The sequence below is a fragment of the Mus musculus genome, chromosome 2, assembly GCF_000001635.26.
Source record: "Mus musculus strain C57BL/6J chromosome 2, GRCm38.p6 C57BL/6J".
Classification (NCBI taxonomy): Eukaryota; Metazoa; Chordata; class Mammalia; order Rodentia; family Muridae; genus Mus; species Mus musculus.
In genome coordinates this window covers 48,879,245-48,906,341 of record NC_000068.7, presented here as the reverse complement: position 1 = coordinate 48,906,341, position 27,097 = coordinate 48,879,245, and the positions used below count along the sequence as shown (strand labels likewise).

General features: G+C 36.4%; 2 protein-coding genes across 14 annotated transcripts in view; one reads left to right on the top strand and one right to left on the bottom strand.

Moving 5' to 3' along the window:
- The window catches only part of Orc4 (origin recognition complex, subunit 4), a 50,079-nt gene extending 46,561 nt beyond the window's left edge, over window positions 1–3,518 (top strand). For 5 of the 12 annotated variants that reach the window (NR_149355.1, NR_033442.2, NR_149356.1 and 2 more), the window contains exon 14: window positions 743–3,517. Coding sequence is in view for 6 of the 12 variants with exons in the window: in NM_001355296.1 (NP_001342225.1) it covers window positions 743–931 (189 nt within the window). In the remaining 6 variants the exon portion in view is untranslated. Of the gene's footprint in view, window positions 1–742 lie in introns of all 12 variants that reach the window. The other 7 variants (XR_001782774.2, XR_374094.3, XM_006498066.4 and 4 more) reach the window with 2 other exon arrangements.
- Window positions 3,078–27,097, bottom strand: part of Acvr2a (activin receptor IIA) — an 89,156-nt gene continuing 65,136 nt past the window's right edge. Inside the window, exons 5-12 of one of the 2 annotated variants that reach the window (XM_006497623.4) lie at window positions 19,645–19,668; window positions 15,901–16,044; window positions 14,070–14,213; window positions 12,690–12,835; window positions 11,562–11,676; window positions 9,232–9,370; window positions 7,734–7,864; window positions 3,836–6,748 (exon numbers count right to left, since the gene is read on the bottom strand). In XM_006497623.4, coding sequence (XP_006497686.1) covers window positions 6,554–6,748; window positions 7,734–7,864; window positions 9,232–9,370; window positions 11,562–11,676; window positions 12,690–12,835; window positions 14,070–14,213; window positions 15,901–16,044; window positions 19,645–19,668 — 1,038 coding nt within the window. In that variant the 3' untranslated portion in view covers window positions 3,836–6,553. Of the gene's footprint in view, window positions 6,749–7,733; window positions 7,865–9,231; window positions 9,371–11,561; window positions 11,677–12,689; window positions 12,836–14,069; window positions 14,214–15,900; window positions 16,045–19,644; window positions 19,669–27,097 lie in introns of both variants that reach the window. The other variant, NM_007396.4, reaches the window with a different exon arrangement.

Sequence of the window (27,097 nt, the reverse complement as noted above, 5' to 3'; positions counted from 1 at the left end):
GGAATCCATGCTGAGCATAAGTAAGATTTAGGTACAGTACTAATCACCCACCATTGGAAAAGTCCAAAAGGAATCTATGATATACAGTCTGCCTAGAAACAAAACCTCATGATTAAGGTTCAGGTAAAATTAATATTTGCCTGATTTACATTGAGCATTATGGGGACATATATCAAAACATGTTCTCCAAATGTACAGTTCTTATGGGTTTGATAAACTTGTGTCTGAGGGTGGGGTAGGGCTATTCTGTTTAGTGGTGCAAGGTAAGCACTTTATCCTGCTGAGCTCAATTCCCATTCCTAAGGATGATTGTTAACTCTATTGGTGACCTTTCCATTCTATTCCTTTTTTCCTCTGTGTGTCATGAGCAAAGTTGGAGTTTATTAGGAAAGAGATTTTAGCGTCAGATCTGCCCTGGTGACACACAGTTTTAATCCCAGCACTTCAGAGGCAGAAGCAAGTGGATCTCTGAGTTGGAGGCCTGGTCTATAAAGCAAAATCCAGGACAGCCAGGACTATACAAGGAAAGCCTGTCTTCAAAACCTTAATGGATGGGCGAATGAAGAAAAGATCTGAACATAAATTCAAGTGTGAATGGTAGAGAGAGTACTTAGGAAAAAGGCAGTTCAGATGTGCTGATTTCTCCTCCCTCTTTTCCACCTGCCACTGTTTCACAGCAATAACTATCCTCTGGGTTTAACACGTGTCCCCTTACATCTAAGCTTTGTCTTTTCTCTTGCAGGCATTTGAGCACTTACAACAGTTGGAATTAATAAAACCCGTGGAAAGAACTTCAGTAAATTCTCAGAGAGAATACCAGCTAGTGAAACTACTTTTGGATAATACTCAAATTATGAATGCTCTACAGAAATACTCCAACTGCCCTACAGATGTTAGGCAGTGGGCAACATCCTCACTAAGCTGGCTGTGAAGATTTTAAGTACATTTCTGTGAAGACCTTAAAGTACTGTTCTTTATTTAATAAGATACGCTACTACATTGCTTTGTTTATAAATAGTTTATGGGAAATTTGCACTTAGTATGTTTTGAATAATGACCACGCATGGACACAGTTTCATTAATTTAAATTGCACCACACAAGTAGCAGTTCATAAGAATAAAATGTGCTTATTTTACGCATGGTCCATAAAATGATTTGATACTCTTTTAAAGTGTATGTGGTCCATTAGAAAGGTTAATTCCAACAAAGCATTTAGTTTACAGATCATAATCCTAAGCAGTCAGGAGAGAAATACGAACAGAAATTACATGAGGAATATTCCGGCTAGATTAGGCGCCTGTGGATATTGGAGTTGGGTTGATTTTCCTGAATTGGTTCCTATAGGATCCTCCAATTTTGGATCTTCTACAGATCCCCCAGTGTTCTAGTTTAGTAAACTGGCCCATTTGGGCTGAAGAACTTGTGTGGAAAGAGTCCAAACAACTCATCATTTTCTTCTCTGCATATCTCACCACAATTGTAGGATTTTTTTTTCCATGTACATTCTTTGTATATGTTCAGAAGGGATCAAAATTGCCATCTAACAGGTACCTTAAAGGATTCCTGGGCATCTACTTCCACAACTAATACGTATTCCACAGTGTTGGCTGTTGGCTTCAAAAAAAGGAATTCTCTTAACATGCTATGTTGGTCAGCGTCCACCTCCTAAGCTCATAGGCAAAACTCACAGGTTAAAATGGAATTTAATCTCAGAGATCCTTTGTTCAAGAATATTTGATTGCATATTTAGTTGTAGTAAGATTTTATAAAATACATAATCCTTTGTATGTGCAGTTTGTAAAGTATCTGCAGAATTAAATGCTCTTATTTACAGATCAGAAAACTAACACCAGTGTCAGGATCACAGTATGGGAATGACTGATGTGACCTTGAATGCAGCTTGGTTTGACTGACATTAAAGCCAGTGTTAAAAACTAAAGCTTAGCAACAAATGTTTTACTATTTTTACAGGATACTGTAAGGAATAATTTGACTTTTAAGAAATCTTAAATATAAATTTTCTGTGCATTAATGTAGTACCTCATAGTTAAAACTTTCTTCATTCACAGCCTTTCCCTTTCACAGTAAAACATGCTTAGCTTTCTGTGTCTTTCTTTTAGTCATGATAAAAATGAAGCTGTAATATCAAGGTCATACAAGTATAAACATATATGTCCAATTTTTAAACTACTTCCACCTTACAAGTTGTTCAAAATACATTATTAGATAATTCTAAAGTGAGAAAAATTAGATTCTAAAACACAAATCACAAGAACGTTTGATATTGAAGTGTCTGGCTTTAACATGTGATTCCACAAGAGTAGAAGCAAGAAAGGTATATACTTTTAGGAGCCTAAAAAACATTTCCAAACTAGCCCAAGCTATCTCAACTACAGGAGCGGAGGGGGACGAATGATTGTGAACACAAAGTCTGACTTGAAGATTCTCTGCAATGAAGAGAATTCATTCATTCACTCTGCTCAAGACTCCACTGGGCCAAGAGATGGAAGAACAAACAAAAAGGACTTTCCATGTAGCCTTCCTCCATGTGGCCTAGTGAAACATGGATCTTGTTTAAAAGGCATCTGATTTTATGCAGACACGTGTCTGAAAAATTAAAATCCATTGTCCAAACTTCCATACATTAGGTAACGTCTTATAATGTAAGGACATGGTATCCACTGCCCTAAAGATTTAGACATCCATCACAGACTCTGCAGTGGTGTTTCTACTCCAGTGAGGTACTTTCTACCATGGTGTGCCTTTTGCTGTGAGTGACTTAACAGTGCAGGTTCTTGTTGCCTTCACTGTTAACCCTGAGAGCACATAATCTGATGCATGTGTGACTAAGAATAAGCCTATGGTCATGGGCAAGAAGGGCCAACATAGACACTTGGGTAGAAATACAGTCTGATCAAGCAACGGTGTAAGGAAAAGTCCCTAATTCACAACCTCCTTGATCTTATGACCCTTGAAAACCTCAAGACCGAAGCCTGACCATAAGTTGGAAAGCTCTCATTACCCTCTTTAACAACATAAATTCATAGCTAAAGAAAAACTGCATGTGCAAATAATACCATATTCATTTTTTATTTAACATGGGGATGGAATGGGGATAGCATACATTTTATTTGTACAATATTTAACAATCACTTATTCAAGGTGGGATTTTATGGGGATTTTTTTCATTTTTAGCTTTCTGTTAAATACTTGCAGAAAAAAAAAATAGCAAGTACAATATGACAGTAGTACAACAACCTGTGCCCAAAACACTGACAAGAAATACAGAGTAAAGCTAAAATAATTGTTTACCAATATTTTGAGAGGTAACAAATAGGGAGATACGGGTTGAGACTGCATAAAAAACGTACTGCTGGTTGAATATCTGAGGTAAATGATGTTTAATCAAGATGCTACTTGTATCTTTGTCCATAAATTGTAAATAATTTTATGCACATTATACCAAATCTTCCTAAAAAGTAATTTTTCAAAAAAGTAAAAAAGAGAAACTGGAAAATATCTGATGAAGCATTTTTTTTTAAAAAACAGTAATCATTCTATTCCACTAAACTACCATCTATCTGGTGAGGAGTTTGGTTTTGTTTTGTTTTGTTTTGTTTTTCCCAACCATTTGAATTTTACTTAAATGTGACTTAATTATTAAGGATAAGAAAAAGGGTCAGAAGCGATGTTTTCATAATTGTGTGTGATACATAATTCTGTCTTTAAGTCCAAAGGTGTTTGTTTTTTGTTTTTCCTGGTTATATTTTTAGAATATTACCATGAAAGATAGTGCAAGTTCATGGGACCAATAATTGTGAGGCACAGTCTCTGTTCTGGAATTCACAAGGTACCTGTAATAAACATCCAAACAAGAGTCACAAATCACATGCTAAAACTCCTAGCATCTAAAATACATACAAGATCTGTGCAGGGCATAGATAGACTTCAAATAAATTCAAACACTGGTTACTCCATCAGTCAGTCCTATGGCAGTTGATCATAAAGCATTTCTCACATGGGAGATTTGGGCAAGGTAGAGTAAGAGCAGCAGTTCTGGTGGGTATCAGAAAGGCAAAGTACAAGACATCGTGAGCACCATACACATGAAGATATACAGGGGTCCAAGTTTGCCATCTCCCTAAAAAAAAGTTTTCATTCTTTGATCTTTCTTTTTCAATGTCCCTAACTCAATCTTTTTATCTGCCCATTCTGCACTTACTGTAAACCAAACACTAAAATGCCCTGCAAAAGAAAGTTTTAACAAGACTAGGTATAAGGGCAGGTAGTCACTGGAACATTCTTAACGTTACTGCTTATAAAAAAGGCTTTCTGTTAATGTAGTTCTTAAGAGAATACAAGTTTTAAAATTGATAAGCTAGATTTACATACAATACCCAAGATTTCCTTAAAAAAAAATTTTAGCATAAAGACAAAGCATCTTATATCATGAACCAGTCTTGGTAAAATTTATCTGTAGTGCTTTCTTAAGCCGAACAGTCGTATTATCCCTCATTTATCAGCTTTTAAAGGAGGTTGAATGTTTAAAACCAGTAGTAGTTTGCTTATGGAGAGGAATAATTTCCTTATATGCATATTTTCTTATGGTTTTCCTTGATTAGCTTACAAGTGCAAGCAAACCTATATCAAGAGTTTGAGGGGCCAAATATGTAGAAATCAAAACAATGAACACTGAACTTGGCAACCTTACGAATACAGTGAGACCTTGGGTACAGAGACAACGCACAGTTCTCTATGGTGTGTGGCATACAAACAAGAATGCTATTATCCTCCCCACTTAAAGTCTGTTGACCTATGTATTGTTTGTAATTATTCTCCCCAGAGATTAGTGCACATTATATGTAAAATGTAGTGTCTGATGTCTTAACCATCTGAAGATAATGCATTCACAGTGAGCTCCTGATAGTAACGTAGAAGTTTATAAAGTTAATGTATGGATGTTAAAGTGACTCAACAAAAATGTATATAACATAATACTGGCTATTTGTTGGTAATTTAAAATTCAGGGAATTAATTTTTTACTTGGGCCCGTGCAAGCTTTAGGAAAGATCCAATTATATTCTAATGTAATAATGTTTTTTAAAGCACTCTGGTACCTACATGCCATCAATTCCACTTTCTTCGTAAGGATAAGGCATGAACTATCTAAAATTAGCTGTAAAAGTAATTTGGGGAGGAAGCTGGGTTGTGTTCCTTAGACCAGCACTGGTTACCTCTTAATGTCATTGCATATTATAAGTTCAACTTGTTATCCCTGATTTGTCTTAAAGCAGTAATATCTGAAATCTGTTCTTAAAGGTCACTACCTTTATCCTAAGCTAATTCTCTCCATATCACAGACATCAAATATTACTCTGACAAGATGGCACCACGCAGTACAGTGATAAAGTTACAAGTCTAGAAGCAGAGTGAAGAATTCTGAGTAATGACACTTCCTGAGGTGATCATAAAACAGTGATAAGAATATCCCACACACTGTTTGGTGAAAAGAAGAAATACACCGTCATTTTATATATATAAATAGGAAAAAAAAATCTATTTTAAAAGAAAAATGAAGAGCTTTCCAGTGTCACAGCTCACTTAAAAAATTTTAAATCATGCTTTATGTTTTCAAATATTTCCCAAACACAGCACACCTTAAAGAAAAAAGTACTACTTAAGTATGCAATATTTTGGGACCTTGATATAAGTATGGGGGGTAGGGTGACACCATATTCTTTTCCATTTCAAAGACAGCACTTTGTTTTCCCTAAATTACAAGCCAGTAGAAGAAAAGCTAAAACACTGCTTTACAAATAGCCACTTACTATTGGCACTAAGCATAGCTTACCATTTTTTCTTAAATAACACAGTGAATTTGTAATACCTTGTTATAAAACATGGACTGATTTATTCAAATTCTGTTAGTGTTTTCAATTTTATAATTTAGCAACCGTGGAACTGAGGTATACCTTGTTGAGGGAGGTTAAAGTAATGCTTGGAAGCCTCTTTACTGTACCCCACTTTGATGACTATGTACACAGAACAGCAGCACACTACACATTCACAAGCTGTGTCATGTTGGCATTACAATAGTCATTTATAGAAACAACAGCAAATGCAATAAAAAGTTACCCTTTTTAAAATCTGAAATGAAAAGTTTTTGATTTAAAAAAAATAGCAGTAGTTCATTTAAGGAATTAGTGTCTTCTGACAGACATTAAGAAATCTGATGTCAGTTTTCAAATACTTGATTAGCCAGGTCCAAAAGATCCTTGATTTGGAGAGGGCCACATTCTTCGAGTACATTTTCAGAAGTTCTTTACAGTTTGCAGCTTTTCCCTTAGACTCCTCTTCATATCTGTGCTGCAGACGATGCAGTAAGTTTCCCAGATCCATCTCCCAGATCCATGCTTTCCACAAGGGGCTGCTTGCGTACATGTCCTGGAGGCATCCTACTCATTTCACACAGAAAATCAACTAAGCACTTTCCTTAGCTTAGCAGCTCCAGTTCAGAGTCCCAGTCCTCAGTGTGTACAGACGGTGCCACCATCATAGACTAGATTCTTTGGGAGGAAAGTCAACATTTGTCACCATTGTGACCACTGTTACAATGTCCTCTGTAGTAATGATATTTGTTAGTCTTTGCATCTGAGTAATTCTTTCACCTACACATCCAGCTGATAACCTGGCTTCTGCATCATGATCCCAACATTCTTCTATCGTTTCACAGAGCATTGCCATTCCCTAAGAGGAGAAGAATAGTCAAACTTAACAGCTATTGTTTTCTGACAGGAAACAGGCTAATAATGTCATAATGAAATAGCTATTTCCATTGACAATGGTTTCAAGATGAGCAGAGTGTGACCCGTACCCACTCTGGATCCTTTTAATGGGTGTATTATGCAAGCCAGCCTTTATCTCAAAGTCTTGATCTTTCTGCCTCTGCATGTGAGTGAGATACAATTGCTAGATGATCATTCATTTTTATTGAATGTCATTTTACATACCATTAAGAGAAGTCACTTTTCCAAGCATTAGTGATTTACAACAGGTATGTTTTAAAGTTCTAAAAATCCATGTTTACAAATCTGATCATTTCAATGCTTGAGCTTTTCAAGTAGACTCACAAGTCTGATGTGGGCTACAAGGTTTTTTGTTGTTGTTTTTGTTTCTTTAACATCATTTTCTTACATTGATAATAGCTTTTCTCCCTTTCATTTAAGATTAAAAGGCCACTCTTGAGTCAGATCTCTGGTATCAGGATGAAGTTACTTATTTCTACTTGAGTTTCTAGTGATATTAACACCAAATTGCCGGCACAATTTTATGCTGTTCTGTCCACTCTAACTGTAAAGTGAAGTCTTGAAAGAAATGACTTAAGACTTCATGGAATAGAGACAACTCAAATGGAATAGAGACAACTCGGTGCTTAGTAAGTGTTAAAATGACATTTACTAGAAGGTAATAGTAAGACTATCCAGCTTTCCATGGGTTCAGAGCCAGCATGTTTCCTCATACAGCTTTCAAAACAGGAGATACTCGAACCTAATTAGATTGCTGAAGTAAGAGGAACCTGCTCTATACGGCTCTGGGACTTCAGACAAAGCCTTCTGCCTCTAAGCTTAGGTACAAAGCCCCTGTGTGAAGACCACCTTCCCTGAAGGAATTGATCATTCTCCTAAAAGTGTTTTCTTGAAATCTCAAATGGAAAATAAGTGTATAAACTTACTGCATGTTTCTGCCAATAATCTCTTAAAACAGGCCTCTTTTTTTTATGCACAACAACTTCCTGCATATCTTCAAGAGATGGATGCTGGCCAATTTCTTCCTCAAATGGTAACATGTACTCATCTACGGGTCCTGAAATGTAAAAGAAGGAGAATCCACTGACATGCTTCCTGACTGGTACAAGCTGGTTAAAACACACTTTGTGCCCCATTTTTCCCATTCTCTATTAGATAATGAAAGGAAAGAAATGGACTCCTAGCTGAACTTGTATCACAGTGGAACCAGAATCCAATTTATGAGAAAACAAAAGGTCTGTTTTTATGAGTTCTTAATTGGCTGCTTGTTGAAGACAGGTCCAGACTAAAAGGTTTGGCTGGCTTTGAACTCGTGATCTTCATATTCAGCCTTACCAGGCTGTTTTAGAATACATATGCTGAATGCCCATGTCTATTTATGACAAAGAGCTATTGGTATTTAGCAATCAATTCATATCATATCAGAATATTAACATTTGGAGCACACTGGCACCTCTGGAAACTTAGTGCTCCACCTACACCCTACTTGAGTAACTGATGTACTTTACAATTTTCTGTCCTCTCAAAAACATATTTATGATACTTATAAAAACAAAGGTGCGTCAACCAGAATTTCTATCAAGTCAAAATGTAACACATGACAAATTTTTTTCAGGAACATAACTTGTTCTTCTTAGATATCAGACATGAATGTGCATTATTTTATCCCCCAATGAAGTTGGAATTTGCTCTATTTTGTAAATATGATAGCTCAGAAAGTTATGAGATTTTATACAGAGGTATCTGATTATTAAGAAGTAGAGTTGAAATCTAAATCTTATCTGAAGTCTGTGCTTTGCTCCCTGTGACACAAACATGTCATTACTGTGCAGTTTCATTGACCAGAGAGAAATAGATATGCATAGATGAGCTTTGTGCAAAGTATAATGATGCACTGAACACTTCATCTAACCGTGTCTCTTGCTCTATGAATCCCTTCCCTATAACTCCTTTCCCCACAAAATAACTCTTCTTGATCTGTATACCACACCTTAAATTTCTCAGCTGTGACTGCACCTCATTATAGTTACTTCAATGCCTTATATTACCAGGTCCGGGCCAATGGTTCACCCTTACCTCACTCTAGAGTTCACTCTACAGAAAGTAGTATATTATCACCTTAACTATGTATTACTTAACAACAGGGCCTATGTCACCATCACACCGAGTCATAGTTTGATATGAAGGACTAACACTGAAGTTCTTAAGCAATCTATTTTCTTTTAGTATGTGCTATGTAACCTACTTCATCTCCAAAGTATCAATACCAGTTTATTTCATACCCAGCCCCTCCAAGTTCACCTTGCTGTCTGCATCTTCTGCCACCTTGTGGAGTTCATACAAGAAAATGTACTTACCTTTTTGTATAACCACTTTTCATAAATATGGCACATATACTTTAAAAAAAACAGCTTTTTCCCTTACCATCTGCAGCAGTGCAACGAGAAGCCAATTCCCATAGGACTAATCCCATGGCGTACATATCTATCCTCAGAAATGCGTCCCTTTGGAAGTTTATAGCACCCTCCAACACCTCTGGAGCCATATACCTCCGGGTACCAACCTAAAAAAGATTTTGAAATCAAATAGTACTCACTCATTGACATTATGAACTAATGTTTTGTCTATGGTTTTATAAAAAGAAAGCCAAATATGTTCTATTTATCCAGGGAAAATAAATTATGATTATACCACCACAGATGACTTCTGGATACTCTCACGAGACAGCCATACAGGGCTTTCCCTCCCTTTCTAGATCTAATCACAAAGTACCAAGTAATGCTTTGCTGGGAGAAGGAGGGAATGGAGAAAACAGAACACTTCACATATTGTTTGAGATATATTTTTTAATTCTACTTTTAAAAAATATTATTTACTCATAAATTCTCCTGTCTTTGGTCTCTATTTATATGTGTCCCCAACAATTTATTTCGTAGTACCTTAGCTGTGGCCACTATGCTACGGCAGCTAGTGCCAGTTGGTCTTGACAGCATTTTAATATGAACACATTTTATGAATTGTCAAGTAGACTAAAGTATATACCTAGTTAGATCTAGGAGGCAACTTTGGCATTATGGCTTTCATCCTTAGGTAATGGCAAGTGATTTTTTGACTAATACTTTAGCAGTTAAATGCACATATAGCAATAGTTTTCAAAAGTAAGGACAGACTAATAAAACGATTAAGTTCAATTTTTAACTTATTTTATGAGAACATAAAGTAGCTTTTTGGCGTTTCCTGTTCTGCACAAACATTTTGACTATATTCTGAATGTCTCTCAGAAGGCTACCTTTCACTTCTTTTAATATTACAGCTTATCTAATTTTAGTCTAAGATATCTTTTATGAGTCAAAGGTGATATGACAGTAGAGAAACTCTTTACTGGTGTAGGCAATTTCTTATTTTGCCTAAGCCTATAATCCAATTGTAAGGACATTAAAAATTACTTAATGTCATGAATCAGGCTTTAAGAAAAAAAAAGTTACTAGTTTTGCTACATGCCAAAAGATGAAGCTGTTCCATACATAGTGCCCTGGAATTATTAATCATAGACTAATTACAAACCTTTATCTCTAGGCTATTCCATTCTTAGCAGTATTTTCCCTCAAACATGTCAACTTTTCTAATATTCTACAGCTGCTGACATTACATTGAAACAAATCTGAAATTATTGATTATTGCCAGAAATCAGTGTACCATGACTGCATACAGCTATGTTCCTGGGGATCAAGGGGATATGGAATGAAAAAGAAAACTTGGGAATAATCAAATAACTTGAATAATTTGAAAGACAGAACTAATAAGGGCAAAGCCTTGGAAGAATCATTTGACCTCGTAGAAATGTCACACACTTCAAGCTATTTTTAAGAATATATTTATTTTTAATTGCACATGCAGAAGGTGTATGTGCATATGTGATTGTGGGTGCCCACAAAGGCTATAAAAGGATGGCGGGTCACCTGGACCTGGTCTTACAGACATCTGAGCAGCCTGAGCCAGGAAATGAACTTGGTTCTTGCAAAGGAAGTAAACACTCTTTAATCCTTGGGCCTTCTCTCCTGCTCTTATCCTGTTCTTGTGAAAAAGTGAATCTATACAAGTGTAGCACCTCTCCTAGCCTCATGTTTTTTCTGTGGATAAAAAAAGCCCGACTCATCATTTTTTTAATGTCCTTAAAATTGGATTACAGGATTAAGCAAAATAAGAAATTTCCTATATTGTATCTCCTTTGGTCTTCCTAAAGGATGCTAAATCTATCTGTGCAAACCATAACTGGAGTTAGACACTTTGCTCTGGCCTTTTCAGGAGCTCCGAATTCTAGAAAGAATTTAAAAGAAAAGATTAAATTGTAATTGAATCAATAAAGAGCCAGAGCGATAAACTTTTATATAGAGAAATGAGAATTTAAAACTGTAGTAAGAAGTGACCCATTACCCTCCACTATTAGGGTGATGAATTAACCAATGAAAGAATTCGCTAAAGATAAATTATTTAGAACTGGATTCTTCTCTGACCAATTGTTTAAAAAAAGAAAAAGAAAAACACAATACTATCACAGCTGAATGCTCTTCTGGTGCTTGCTTAAACCTGAGTTATACAACAGTGTAAAAATGTTGCCTTCAGGAACTAAAATCTATCACTCTGTATTAGATGATACTTCAATGACTACCCCAGCAACATTAGATCAAATTAGTGCTGATCTAAGGAAAGTATTATGTGCTTAGTTTTGCTCACTTTACAGCTGTTGTTCTTACCTGCCCATGGGTGTCACCTGCAGACTTGCCAGCCTCGAACTTTAAGGCCAACCCAAAGTCAGCAATGCAAGCTGTCAGATTGTTTTTCAACAGCACATTTTTACTTTTGATGTCCCTTCAAACATAAAAATAAAATATCTTAAGCAAGTTATCTTTCAAATTTTTCTACTGAATACATGGAGAATATGATATAAAAATAAAGTTACTTAAAACTAAGAAACTTTATTTAGAGCAAAGAAGAGTGCCTCATCTGGTTCAACTTAAAGACAACTCTAGCAAACATGTCTATGCTCTCATCAATAGGTACACTTAGAAGTAGTCATTTAGTTCTACAAAAAGATGAAGGTAGAGTCAAATGCTCCAGACACCAACTGACAAACATTTTAAAGGGCCCTATAACTAATAAGTTAGGGGACTCATAAACATGAAAGAAAGGAGAGGACTTTCTAAAGAAGTCATGGTTTGGTAACACTCAACTACACATCTGCTAAATCAATATGTTAATACCGACTTTTAAAACAGCCATTTTAAAACTGAATAGAAAGACAACTCAATCCCATATTATTCCAAGGAAGTTAAATAATAGCAAACTAAATTTATTTCCCAGAAACAAATATTTTTCCTTTTTAAGACTGTAACAGTCATTTCACTGATGAGCACTATTTCTTTACTCAAGAGCTAGCTGTCTCCTCTTGGTTGGTCCCTTCTACTTTAGCTCAAGGAATGAATGTTATATTTATTCATCCAAAAGACAGAGAAAATACTTTATCCTTAATTCTATCACTGTGGATTTACTAAAAATTGTCTTTAAACTCAAAATTTTGAGTTAAAATCATTTCTCCTTTGAAATAGAGAAAATACACTTTTATTCTCAAACATACTTTCAGAAGTTACACAAATTAAAACATGGGATCATTAGACTTTATTAACAAGATTAACATGTACATTAACATGTACATACCAAAACACACCCTAGCCAATCTCACCTAATTTTAAAAACTTGAAAAGTCTTTGCCTCTTCAAATATGATTGGATAATCACTGCAAAAATAAATTTTACTCCAAGAGTTAAAAGTTTAAGTAGTAAACATTTGAGCTGGATGAAAAGACAATACAGATTTTGTTCTACCTGTGAGAGATTGCAGGCTTGTGGCCATCTTTTAAGCCAGGTATATCCTCATGTAAATATGCCAATCCTCTAGCCATGGTTTCTGCAATATGACAAAGTTCATTCCAAGAGACCACATTAGCCTTAAGAAAGTCTGACAGTGAGCCCTAAAGAAAGGAGAGGTGGGAGGGAAATACCCATAAGCTCTTGATCACAATTTCACATAAACAGAAACTTTTCTCTGGATATAAAAGCAACACATTCCTTTCCAAAAAAAAAAAAAAAAAAGAAAGAATTCTATAGAGCTGTCCAAATTTCCTTTCAATTCACAGTAATTAACATTCAACCACAAAGGACTGATTTTTTTTTTAAGTCTTATTACCAAAATAAGTTAATAATTGACTTTGGGAGGTTAAGAACAAAGGACAGACTAGTTTAAAATGTTAGGAAAAAACTAGTCTCTAAGATGAAACATTGATAAAGAACTACACTGAAAACATAACTAACTACTAATATATAGACTCTTCCCGAGGAAATGGCTCAGTTGGCAAAGTGCCTGTTACACAGCATCAGGACCTGAGTTCTGAGACTCAGACCTACATTAGTCCATCAACCAACCCAGGGCTAGGAGGACACAGACACAGGTAGATCCCTGGAAGCATCAGTGAGCTACAGGTTCAGCAAGAGACCCTACCTCAAGCAAAAACAAAAAAAAAACAAAAAAAAAAACAAAACAAACAAACAAACAAACAAAAAAATCCAACCAAAAAAAACCAAACAAACAAACAAAAAAAACATGAAAAGTAACTGAGGAAGACACTGAAAAACAAACCAGGGGCCTCCACACGTGCACCTTACTCATAATCACACACGCTTGTGCACATGCACGCTCACATACAACCCTTCTCTAGAGAGATTATGATCATCATGGCCAAATACTTAGTGAAATATAAAGACATAAAAAGCAAACATCTTAGCTGGCCACGGTAACGCAAACCCACAATCACAGCACTTGAGAGGCTGCTAGGAAACAAGAATGAGTTTGGGACCAGCCTGTGCTACACTGAAGACTTGTTTTTTAAAAAATATTTTAATTGAAAAATGATGGAATAGCAAATGTGTTTTGGTAATAAACACTGTTTATTCTAAAGTATCCCTAAGAGAAGTAATTGCAGCACAGGAAATCAAAGACTAAAGTTTTTCTATGATTAGAGGGCTAAGGTAAGCTGTAAGCTGTTCTTTCCTTAAAGTCACTTTTTTTATATTTTTATTCATAAGTGATGTATATTTTGGGTCAAATATTAATCAACCGTAATAATATACTGTTCTCTTGAAATAAAATAGTTAACATTAGATAAGCCAAGTCCAGCTTAACTAAACTTAAGTATTATGTCGTTATACCTTTTCATGAAATGCTGTGATTAGCCACAGGTCCACATCCACACTGGTGCCTCTTTTCTCTGCACCAATGAACTGTAGTATGTTCTCATGCTTCATTCCAGGTAGACTATAGACTTCATATTCATTCTGCCAGGACTGTTTGTCCTAGAGTAAAGAAATGAAAGCACACTAAGAACACAGAGGACAAGAAACACTGAGGTTACTAGAAATGACCACAACAAAACAAGCTAATACAAGTGGTCCAACATCAAAATGAGCTAGGTACAGTGGTCTTTTGTTATATTTTTATAAAAGAAATCTGTGACAGGTAATAACAATAATCCATAATGAATCCTTGTTTTTTCCCATTCCCTCAAATCTACTTTTCTGTGTAGCTAAGTTTATATACACAGACATTCACCAAAAATGACTGCATTTCTGTATCGTAAACGGCAACACATCGTTACAAGCTACTGCAAGCACTATATGGTGTTAAGTTATTTATGCTAACAGTCACAATCATCTCCCTGAAATATAAATTTAGATAGACCCTTAGGTAAAAATCTCTATTCAGCCTGCCAAAGGTAACAGTACCTTATGTTTTTTTTTAAATTATTAATTACTCATTCCTGCTAGTGATCTGTATCTACTGTATACTTTCTTACAAAAGATTCATTTCTTTTCACTATGAAAGGGCATTGAAAGCTGAGTTACACTATAATATATGATAAGGAAATCTCGGATCCAAGATTAGTGACACTGTAATATATGGTAAGAAATCTCTGGATCCAAGATTAGTTTAAATTTTGGCCTTTCCTTTTCCTTTTATAAAATCATTCGTTTGTCCAGTGAAGTAAAAGAATAATTGTGCTATTGGTTGCTAAAGTGCTTATTTTATGTTTATATCTAAATAACATATGAACATACAGCAGGTAAATCATTACTTTGTCAATAAAGGCATTTGATAAAATGGCTACTGTTGTTTGTACTCTTAATATCCAGTATCTTTTTCTTATTGTTAAAATTCTTCACATGAATCTTATTATGAATCTTAGCACAACAGAATGCTTCTCTCTAGAAAAGCCACACTGTTGCCAAGATAAACACAGGCTTTCGATGAGGAGAGGAGGTAAAACCTAGATATATGAAGGAAACTGTTTCTGCAGTGACTCTGGAGTGATGGGGATTGGGTGTGTAGCTGAGACTTCAGTACTGCGGGTCCTCTCAGGCACAGGGTGGGTGTACTGACGGAGGAGGGGAGATGAGATCCCTGACGTCTACCAGCAATGAGCAACGCAGCAGCACTGCAAGACTGGGATTGGTCAGGCTGTCGTGAGAGTTCAGCTGCATTGAATGGGAAAACAAAGTAAACTAATACTTTGAAACCTGAATCACTGCCTCTGAGGAATTACCAACAAAAAATAGGGGAAAAAGTACATACAAATACTCAAAGTGCAATGAAAAGACATCAGTCTGGCCATGTAACTGCAAACACCAATTCTAGAGTAAAGCACGGTCTACTGCTCTTTCCTGCCGAGGAGACAAGATAACTACCCAGACAGGAAGCTTAGTTGTTGACTGGAATAGTTTAGATTTTATTAACAAAAGATTGACTACATGTGCATGTACTGTGATTCCAATCCTGCCAACAAAGTCTAGTGCTGCATTAAGTCATTCCATCTCAGCTGTGACAGCAGCGCAGAAAGGCTAGGTTACTTTCCCAACTATCACAATCAATCACTTTAGAATGGATAGTTTATATAGTCAGGCTGTTTATGAGCTATAATGTCCTAACCAGTTACAGCTTTAAAAATACAGAAGTAGATAGACTAGGGAATTTCAATAAACATACCTGTATTGGAAATATTTTGACAGCCACATATTCATTGAGCAACTGGGCTTTCCAGACACAACCAAATCTTCCCCTTGCTTTCACTTCTAACAGCTGCAATGGCTTCAACCCTAGTAATGGGGAAGGTGGGGGTGGTCCTGGGTCCTAGAGATAAATAATAATAATGCTATAAATAAGTAGAAAATAAGACGTTGATTCTGAAATGAAAAAAGGGTGGTTATACTGAATAATGCTCTAACAGAAACCATGGCATATGAGGGACTATAACATCAATGTGACTTTAACTTCCAGCCTGCGAGAACTTAGATGCTAGGGCATTAGTGGGAACCACAAAGCAGGCAATGTTTAGCAACATCAGTGCTGCTGCTACTTAGGAAAAGAAGGTGAAAAGAGTAGGCAGCCAGTCTACCCAATGTTCGCAAGATGTTCTGTGAATTTCAGAACACTCTTAATAGTATGTCATTGGCCTTATTCAGCTTATATCTCTTAAAGGACACAGATTTTAAAAGTATCAAAACAGCAAAGTAAGAGCATTTCTCAAAAAAACAATCTCAAAATCTAATACTTTCTGTAGTAGCTGTCTAACATTAACTTTTTTCTTCATTAATTTCACAATGTCCAGTCGTTTCAAACAAGTATATAATCCCAGCACTCAGGAGACAGAGGCAGGTAGATCTCTATGAATTTGAGGCCACTCTGGTCTACAGAGCAAGTACCATGACAGAGAGAGCTACCCAGAGAAACCTTGTCTCAAAATAAAGAGAGAGAGAGAGAGAGAGAGAGAGAGAGAGAGAGAGAGAGAGAGAGAGAGAGAGAGAGAGAGAGAAAGAGAGAGAAAGCCAGGCAGTGGTGTACACCTTCAATCCCAGCACCTGGGAGACAGAGGCAGGTGGATTTCTGAGTTCGAGGCCAGCCTGGTTTACAGAGTGAGTTCCAGGACAGCCAAGGCTACACAGAGAAACCCTGTCTCAAAATAAACAAAAACAAAAACAAGAACAAAACAAAAAGAAAAACCACAAACAAAAAAGAGAAAGGTTTCTATAGACAATCTTTGTTCATTTTTACTTTTCAAGATACTAACAGTCCATCTCTTTAGCTATTTCCCCAAACTGACCAGAAATAAAAATCATTCTCTAAGAATAACTGAAAAGAAAAATAAAAGTATAAATAAATCTAGAAAAATGGTAGTCATAGTTGGAAAGATAGAATGTTGAATAAGAGACAAGAGTGCTACCATGATGGATCTTTAAAATAGGGCCAGGGAACTACATAAAGGAGAAAGAAAAGTGAGAACTCCCAATGCCAACAGAATAGCAACCCGTTGTTTAAAGTGTCCTCTCAGTTTACCGTCTGCAGCTCACGCAGAATGGAAGAAGCTTCTGGAAGCCAGCAGAACACACATCAGGAATGTCTCAGTGCTTATTTACATTTTGTGAGAAGGAACTAAAATTTTTGTGGCAAGGAGAGACTACCAGTAGCACTTTAGATACTAAAAGATGACATTTTATCCAAGATCAGTACATCTTGCCCTAACTTTCTTCTCCCCTTTTAGATCTTCATAATGTTCCACAACTTACAGTGCTCCTTATAGGCATCCTCCAGTCACTAGTCTGTTTGGGAGTCTATGAGTTTTCAATTAAGCATCAAAATTACCCCAGGGGAAAAAAAAAAGTTCAAAATATTTTATAGAAAAAGAATGCAACTTGTAGGTAGTCCTTTAAAGGCTTGAAAACTCCTATTTTTTAAAGTAAGGCAGAAGAAAGACTTCCTGTGATTCATTCTGAAGTCATGTTTGTTTTTAAATGTCTAAAAAATTGCTGTTCTTCTCAAATTAAAAATATAAAAGGTTAATAAAGCCAAAGTGCTTCCGTTTAGCAGAGTGACAGACCAAAGAGGCTATCTACAAACGCTACAGGAAGGCCAGGCTCACTGTGACTCTGTCTCTCTGGGAAGTTGCTATGGGAAGCTGATCCTCCCTTACCGTTCTACAGCCACCTCTGCCTGTAATAGGATTCTACTGGCATGGACAGGCTGACTGAGGGGACTGAAAGGAAAAGGCGAACACCAATCTAGCAAAGGCAAAGAAAACTAGACAGTCTGCAAGGTCCAAGAATAAACATATAAGTTTATAAAGAAATAACTAAATAGAAATGGCAATAATCAATTTTTCAAAGCAGCAATACTACAATCTTCAGATAACTGAACAGAGAAAAAAGGACAACAAAGCCACTGAGCAATAGTGTCTCTAGAGAGAACACACACATCTACTGTGTTCAGAATTGCACAGCTACAGACATGAAACAGGATTGAGGTCATGTCTTCAATAGCTCAGATTAATAATACAACAGGGAGTTCAAAGTATATTAAATGTCTTCTAGATAGAAAGATAAACTTCAAAGGTCCTATAGGATTACAGGGCTTCCCTTAGTAACATACTTTCGTCTCAGAGAGAAATCTGGGATCAACATTTGATATTACAATTTACTCAGAATTTTTCTATTAATTGCTACAAAACATACAACTGTCAAATTTTCTTAACAGTATAAAAAATTTAAATAAAAAAGCAAAACACTGGCCAATATTCAAAAAGGAAGAAAGAGATCTGCAAAGGCTCACTCTTGCCAATGATGATGTACTCTTATTATAGTTTTATATTCATGGATACCTAAGAGTGGGCTTAAAACTCAGCTTCATAATAAAAATAACTACACAATACAAAATACCAATCATTGATATAGCTTTTTGTTTTCTTAACAAGAAGTGATTAGAATGAAGTTTTAAATGTATCTCTAAAATCTAAGTTTTAATTATTGTATAAGGTATATTAGAAATTATTCTCAGTTTATTAGTATCAGAATAGTAATGTATTCAGAACACCTAAGACTTCTATCATTAAACATGTAAACCCCAAGGCAACAAAAGGGAACTTAAACTCTGTAACTCATGGCATCCGTGAAGCACAGCTTTGCCGTGATGCACAGAAACACTTGGAAGATAGCAATTCCAAGGACTACAGAATTTCTGAAAATCTTCCCTCGAGTTCCCAGTGCTGTTTCAACAACCATTCAATATATAAAACTTAGAAGACACACATCAGAAATGGCTCTGACTGTGCATTCCTTCTCAAGACATAAGAATGTATGCTGAAATTGCAGTTACTGGTAAAGTCTGACTGTCCAAAGCCCCTACACCGTGGCATTAGTATACCCATTCTGGGCTACTCTTTAAAGGGGTTAGCAAAGCCATCTGTCATCAAGTCTGCTTATTCCTGAGATACTTCTACATACTAATACAAACAGCCCTATCCTTCAAGGCAGCAACAGATTTGTCAAAGGTGTTATTTATGCAGCTAATTCATTAGCTAGAGATGACATTGGAAAATATAGATTTTAAGTTAAAAGATAATGAGCTAAACCAGAAAGTTATCTCTTATTTAAATGAGTAAGGCTGACATTTAAAGAACTACTGGGTTCCTAGGGCTAATGCCCTCATTAGGTTTTATCTTCCAATCAGAAGAAACCTTAGATAAGCATAAATACTGCTAACAATTCTTCAAAACCAAATGTTTTTACTATGTCAAATGAATAATATTTGGATACAAAAGAGAGGACTTTTATAACAAAAATGTAGATAAACTATAAGGGATGCAAAGTAAAGCAACAATAACACGACTGTAAGGACAAATGGCTGCTGTGCATCCACAGAAGCTTTCACAACCATGAAACAAACAGCAATGCGTCTTACCTCTATCATTATATGAAAGGCGTGCTTGTGAAGAAAAAACACAGGCAAAAGAAATTACGATTCGTATTCAGAATGAAATGAAAAATGACACATCAGTTACAAAGGTGAAAGAATGATTTAGCTTTTTAAGAGTTGACAGTGATTCAGCAGACTGTATTCTTAAGATAAAAATGAAAAACTCATTCCTTATAACCAGAGGAAAGTGTTATTTTAAAAAATATAAGGAAAAATCCTTAAATTACACCTATTAGGGTGGCAGTAAATAAATTTGGATGTAAAAATAACCCAAAATTACCTGATACAATGGGCTCAAGCCAGCAAGTAAAATAAATTTTAGATATTACATATTACTTGTAAAGATTTGAAAGTCTAAAGTGTGAGTGGTTAAACAGGCAATTCTGGGGAACAGGAGCTGCAATTAGATTCTGAACAGCAGAGGGCAGTATTGCCTTTAACAAATACCAGAAAACAAAGCCCTGAGGAAATCCAGCTCTCTCAGACCAGGGATTCTAAGAGCTTTTATGAGTGTGTGCATGAAGGTTAGGGAGCCACCTCAGGTGTCATTCCAAAAGTGCCATTTCCAAGTGACCTGGAACTCTCCAAGCAAGCTAGGCTGGCCAGCAAGCCCCAGGAATGCACCTGCCACAACTCTTTTTGTGCTGGGGTTGCAAACATGCATCATCAACCCAGCCTGGCTGCCTGTGTGGTTGGCAATTTTTCTATTCCCTTCCTTCCATGTGTGTTCTAAGGATCAAACTTAGGCTTTTGTGAGCTGTGATGTCTTTCCAGTTCTAGGGTTTGTCTGCTTTGTTTTATTTTGTGTTGTTGTGTTATTTTGGAGGTTTTTTGGTTGTTGTTTTGGGGTTTTGTTTTGTTTTGAGTTTTTGTTTGTTGTTTTTTGTTGTGGTGGTGGTGGTTTGGGGTTTTGTTTTGGGTTTTTTGGTTTGTTTGGTTTTTTTTAACAGTTTTCATAAGACCCTCTGAAATTTCCTACTTCCAGTGAGTAAATTATCTCACTCACATTTTTGGAATGTACTAGGTGAAACACAGAATAATGCTATGTGTGTGCTCAGGAAAGACAAACCAGGAAGAAAACACAAAGAACGATGGCCAGAATTAAATAAAACCTGGTGATAAACTAGCTCTGTTACAAACCTCCCTGTCCAGCTGTAGCAACATGAATAAATCAAAATATACCCTGACAGAACAGAGTTTAAATGACTTAGTCCACAGTCTGAATTAAGCAATTGTTAGCAGTTCAAACTATAATTCCGGTACTATAACAACTTTAAATTTAGGAAGTATGTAACAACTGAATAAGTAGTAGTCCCTTGGAAATAAGTATATAGGCACATTTCTCAGTCTGAGGATAGTCAGGTAGTAAAAGAGAACAAGTCACCACAAAAGAGATAACTGCCTGAATTTTAAATAAAGCAAAATACATGTTAGCCACTGCTAGGGAGCTTGAAAACTCCAACAGATGACACGTTCCCCCGCTGCCACTATTTCTACAGAGAACACTACCTGACAAAAAGAAATGACAATTCACTTTTCTATAGTGGTTGTTTGCTTGATATCATCCAAGGCTATTCATTATCCATCAAAAAAACAGCTTAATACTTCCATACCATGAGAGAACCTCTCTTTCACAGGGAATGCGAAGGCACAATAATTACTGGGATCTTGTTTACACACAAGAACTTTCAGAGCTCACAATGTCAGTGCAAGCAAATGTTACTCTTAATCTTAGAAAGTATTATGCCTATTCAGGAAACTTCCTAACTAATGGAGAGAGTAAGCTATAAAACATCCAACACAAAAACGAATGAAGACAAAACCAAACCTTTTTGTGCTAAAAATGGGCAAGACAAAAGCAAAAGAATTAAAATAACTAAAACAGATTTTTTAAGTATAGGTTTTTTTTAGATATACTTCTCAATAAAAGAACATTAGAACAAAAAGATACAAAGTAATAAGAGGAACCAAGGGCATGCTTTTTCAAAGTAGAAATAGTTACAGTATATAGTCAAAACAGCCAAAAGAGATCACTGACTATACAAATAGATACAACTGTATTCCCAAAATGGAAATGGTGGCTTTGAGTACTCAGCACTGAAACTGTATGTAACTAAAAATCAAATCAGTACCTTAATGCCAAGAATTAGGTTTCCAGATTAGAAAGAGACTTGCTGCTTATCATGAAGGAATGAAATTACTGTCAAACATCAGAAAATATAAAACTTTATTCACCCATTCATTTATCCACTCATTCAAACAATGTTTACTGACTATACTGTTCATGTCAAATACTAACTACTCAGGCTCTTATGAACTTCACAGCAGATAGACTATTAATGGTTTGCACTAACAAATGTATGATTAAAGAGTAAAAGCAGTAGAAAGAAGTCACTATCTTGTTAAGTATCTGTAAAACAACCTCACTTAAATAAACTGGCTAGTTTTTCCGTGAGGAGAGCACCCCGAAGAAAATAGATAAATAACGCAGTAGAGGGACTGAAAATCAATACTGGGACACATCCTAGATTTTCAATTACATATTCACACATATAAGTGCTACATTTATTGAAAACCAGATTTGGAAACAGCAATCGTTATCCTTGAATGGGAAGTACTAAGACATGTCCAGGTGGAACGATTTGGTAGGAGGTTAGCTATGCACATCTAAAATTCAAGTAAATCGTTCTAAACTACAGACTTGTATGTACTACTAATAAATACACACATAACATGGACTACAAACTCCTTTAATCCCAACCCACACACATACAGAGAGACAGACAGAGAGAAAGAGAGAGAGAGAAAATATCTTAAGTGTATCTAGCTAGCTAGATAACTAGTTTCCAATTGTATTTATTTTGACACCACAATAACAATGTTTTCTTATGACTATCAAGTGTGCATACTATGTGAAAACTGACAAATTCTGAATGTATCTTCTCTTAGACATTTAGTTATCATATATTCTTAGAAATATCACAAGTCTTCATTTCTTAGACAAACATATAAATATAAACAAACAAGAACAGAAATAAAATCCATAGAGGATAAGACAGTAACTTCAGAAAAAAAGTTTCTGAACTAGAAAAAAGGCATAGATTAATAGATGAATAAATCTGATGCTGTCATATGGGTCAGCCATGACTCTGTTAATTAGATCCCAAGTTTCTTCATAGTTTCTCTCCTTACTTTTCCCCAAAACAAACAAATAAAAAATGCACTGTGGATAAAAATAAGGACTCTGAAAAGATTCCCTAATCAGTTAGCAGCACAGGGTTGCCAGCACGAGGGTGGAAAGTCTCCAGGAGATACAGAGAAAGCACAGTCTCCTCTTAGTAGCTGTTCAAAAGCTGAGGGTTATGACTAGCTATAAAGAAAGCTTACCTTTATCTAATTTAATGTTTATAACCTCTAAGTGAAGATGAAAAATGAAAATGAGTATGTGTACATAGAAATAAATTCTGGTATGCGAAAATTATTTCACCACCAGGCTGTATAAGCACAAATAAAACCTCTATTCAGGATGAAACAGTAAACTCTAATTAATTTTTCTTAATTTAGTTTTCTATGGACTCCATCAAATTACTTATTTGAAAATAAGCTGTTCAACCAGTGGACAGTAACTCCTGAGTAAATCCCACTTGGATCGGGATTGTAAGTCAGGTCATTTTACCTTTTCTCATCAATAAAATGAACTCGATAGAACAGGTATTTTAGAGTATTACAGCAGTAGCACTTTCTATGAAAGTCACTCCTTCTGGTCAGTTCTGAAGCTGTGACAGAAAGGCCAATGACAGCTGACATTTACTGAGCGTTTTAACACTGGTCAACACCTCAAATGCCGTGTGGGAGTGCGGAATGCCAATCAGATCTGTCCTCCCTACCACTCCCTGCAGAACCTCTTCACCTTCATTTCCAAGTAGCAAAGCTCAATAAGCAGCTGGTTTGTTTTCATCTTTACTTGTAACTGTGAGCTCCAAGAGAGCAAACCGAGAGCATCCTGTACAAGTACTAAACAGATGCTCAGTGCAGGACTGAGAGCAGGTATGCGAGCGCCAAAACCAGAAAGACAGCCCACAGTACTACTTCATTAACAAATGAGCTTTTCTACTTCTACTATTTCAAATTAGAAGAAAAGGGTTTTAAAGCAGTGGCACAGCAAGGAATAAAGGAAAAGGACATGAGGTAAAACCTCTATTCAGGATGAAACAGTAAACTCTAATTAATTTTTCTTAATTTAGTTTTCTATGGACATAAGGTAAGACCCAGGAAATGAGACTGATGCAGAGAAGCAAAGGTGTGCCTCCTCCTGCTAATAGTTGCTCTCCAGAGAAAGTCCACTTCTAGGCTGGCAAGAGAAAAGCTGCATTCCAGGCATAAGAACTGAATGGGTCACCTGCAGTAGTATGTTTGTCACCAAAGCACTCATAAAACTCACTTTCACAAATTAAGTGTCATATACAGATTCACTCTAACTGGGTAAAGCTCTATGGATTTTGTCTTCCTCCCAACCAGTTTTGCTTCTGGCTACAGAATTCTCAATCTCCAAATAACTATATCTAAGCACTTGTAAGTAGGAGAAAAAAATGTATGTGCTTGGTGAAGGTAACTTTTCAAGCTTTGTGTCTATCAATAATTTCTAAAAATTTGCTTAAAAGTATACTCTAAATGAAGGTGAAAATTTAGTTACTGAATCAAAAAGCAATTATATATCACAGTGGGACACAAAAGGAAAAACAACTACAACAATCTTGTACCATTCTTAAGAATATACATATACAAAGATGTGCAAGTTTAAAACAGCATTATATCATATTTTAAACATGGTTGGAAATACTTATGAAATATAGATTATCCTATCAGAAATCTCATACAAACTACTAAACTGGCAAAATGTGTGTGTGTGATATATGTGTATGTAATTATATAGTATTATAATTGTATATAAATATGTTAAAATATATTCTTATATAATTATATTACATACATATATCATATACACATTTTACCATTTTTATATATTTTTATATAATTATATTACACACACATATATCACAGTATACCTTAAATGTACAAAATTTGTACCAAAACACTAAATTTTGGTATTTCTTGAGCATGTATTAGCACTTTACTAAGTTTCACTTAAAGATACATCTTTTAATGGATTGAGATAAATAGCACATCAAGTTGAAAAGCTATTTTTCTATACTACTATAGTCTGTGTGTGTATATGTATGTATATGTGTGTGTGTGTGTGTGTATACATACATTCTGTATATATATATATATATATATATATATATATAGAGAGAGAGAGAGAGAGAGAGAGAGAGAGAGAGAGAGAGAATGCCCAAGATACAGTCCACAGAACTCAAAAAGGTCAACAAAGCTGAATTGCCCAAGTGAGGACGCCTCAGTCCCACTTGGGAGAGAGAAGAAAGCAATGGATAGGGTGGGGGGAGTGGGGAGGAGAGGGGAGCCTGATTTGGTACTGGATGAGGGAAAAAGACTGAAGCCCAGAGGGCCAGCAGAAAGAATGGAAACAGGCAACCTCGGGAGATAGGAGGTTAGGGGAACTCCCCAGAATGCACCAGAGAACTGGGAGGTAAGAGACTCCCAGGACTCAAAGGGAGGAAGGGACCTTAGATGAAATGCCCAACAGTAGGGAGAGGGAACTTATAGAGCCCACCTCGAGCAGGAAGACAGGACATCAAGTGAGGGGTGGGGTTGCTATCCCACAGTCATATCTCTGACCCATAATTGTTCCTGTCTGAAAGAATTACAGGGATGGAAATGGAGAGGAGCCTGAGGAAAAGAAGGTCCTGTAACAGGCCCAAAGTGGGATCCAACTCAAGGGGAGGTCCCAAGGCCTGACACTATTACTCAGGCTATGGAGTGCTAACAAAAATGGACCTAGCATGACTGTACTCTGGAAGACCCAACAAGCAGCCCTGAAAGAGTCAGATATTTGTACCCAACCAATGGACAGAAGCAGCTGACCCCTGTTGTTGAATTGGGGAAGGCTGAAAGAAGCTGAGGAGAAGGGCGATCATGTAGGAGGACCAGCAGCCTTAATTAATCTGGACCCTGGAGATCTCTCAAACACTGGACCACCAAACAGATAGCAATTACCCACTGATATGAGGCCCCTAACACACATACAGTAGAGGACTGCCGGGTCTGTGTTCATTCAGAGATGATGTATCTAACCCTCAAGAGACTGGAGGCCCCAGGGAGTTTAGAGGTCAGGTGTGGTTAGGGGTTGGGGGCATCCTCGTGGAGATGGGATGGGGTGAAGAGGAGGTGTGGGATGTGGAGTAGTTGGAAGGTGGATGGGGGGAATGGACTATGGAATGTAAAAAAATAAACTTTAAAAAAAGGATAATAGTATATTTAATAGTTCATAAGAAAAAATGCATAAACTAAAACAGATGAGGCTAGAGAAAGGTATTCCAGGATGTACACCAATCTTAAAATTACTTACAGAAAGTGATAAAAGAAATGCAAATGATTTCTTTCCCTTTTTGCTACAATTCATTCTAAATCATTTGTCTCCATAAATCAAACAAAGTCTTGTTTCAAGCAGAAGAAAAACAACATGTATTAATAAACTGTAGGCATTAAGCCGCCAACTTACTTCTATAACAGCTTCTTCCCAGATTTAAACATTTCATCCTTCAGGATAATGCCTTAAAACAAGAAAGTAAACAACTCAAAACAGTTCCAGGAAATACCTGAAACTGACCAGATTCACTAGGCCCCTCTCTCTGCCACAAAAGCTGAGTCCCTCTCAGACCTAATAGGCTAAGCTGTAAAGAAGACTCAGAAGGGCAAAAGATGAAATGAACACTCTGAGCCCAGACCAGCTACCTAGAAGAAGTGGCGATCAATGGAGCTGTCTAAAAGAGGTTTAGACCAGAGTCACCTATAAAGGACACTCTCCAACCTGTTGGGCTACCTGCAGGTTATGCAAAGCACTCCAGGTTCTCAGTTGTTGTGAGCGGTCACCCATACTCGATGGGCTTTGATAATGTAGCTGTCCTTGAATCATATTTGTTCCTGAAAGTGACACATTGATTGTAACCCCAATCAAACTCATGGTTCACTAAGTTCGACTTTGATGGTATTTGTTACTTTGGTCTGTTGTGGAATTCCTAGGGTAAACAGATATGTGTATTGCATCTGCACAGGAAAAAGTTTGTTACACAATAGTAATTCAAAATGGATCCAATCTGGAAACCTCCTTCATGTGGTCCAGCTTCCATGGTTCTAGAAAATCCTATGCGCGCTGCCAAGGGAGGGAAGTAATTTAAAACCCTGCCCAGTTGTGACACCTCTGAACCATAATACTAACCAGCACGATGAAATGTCCATCAAGATGCAGTGAATGTAACCAACAGCATCTGACTGCACTAAAGGTCCACTCAACAGGAGG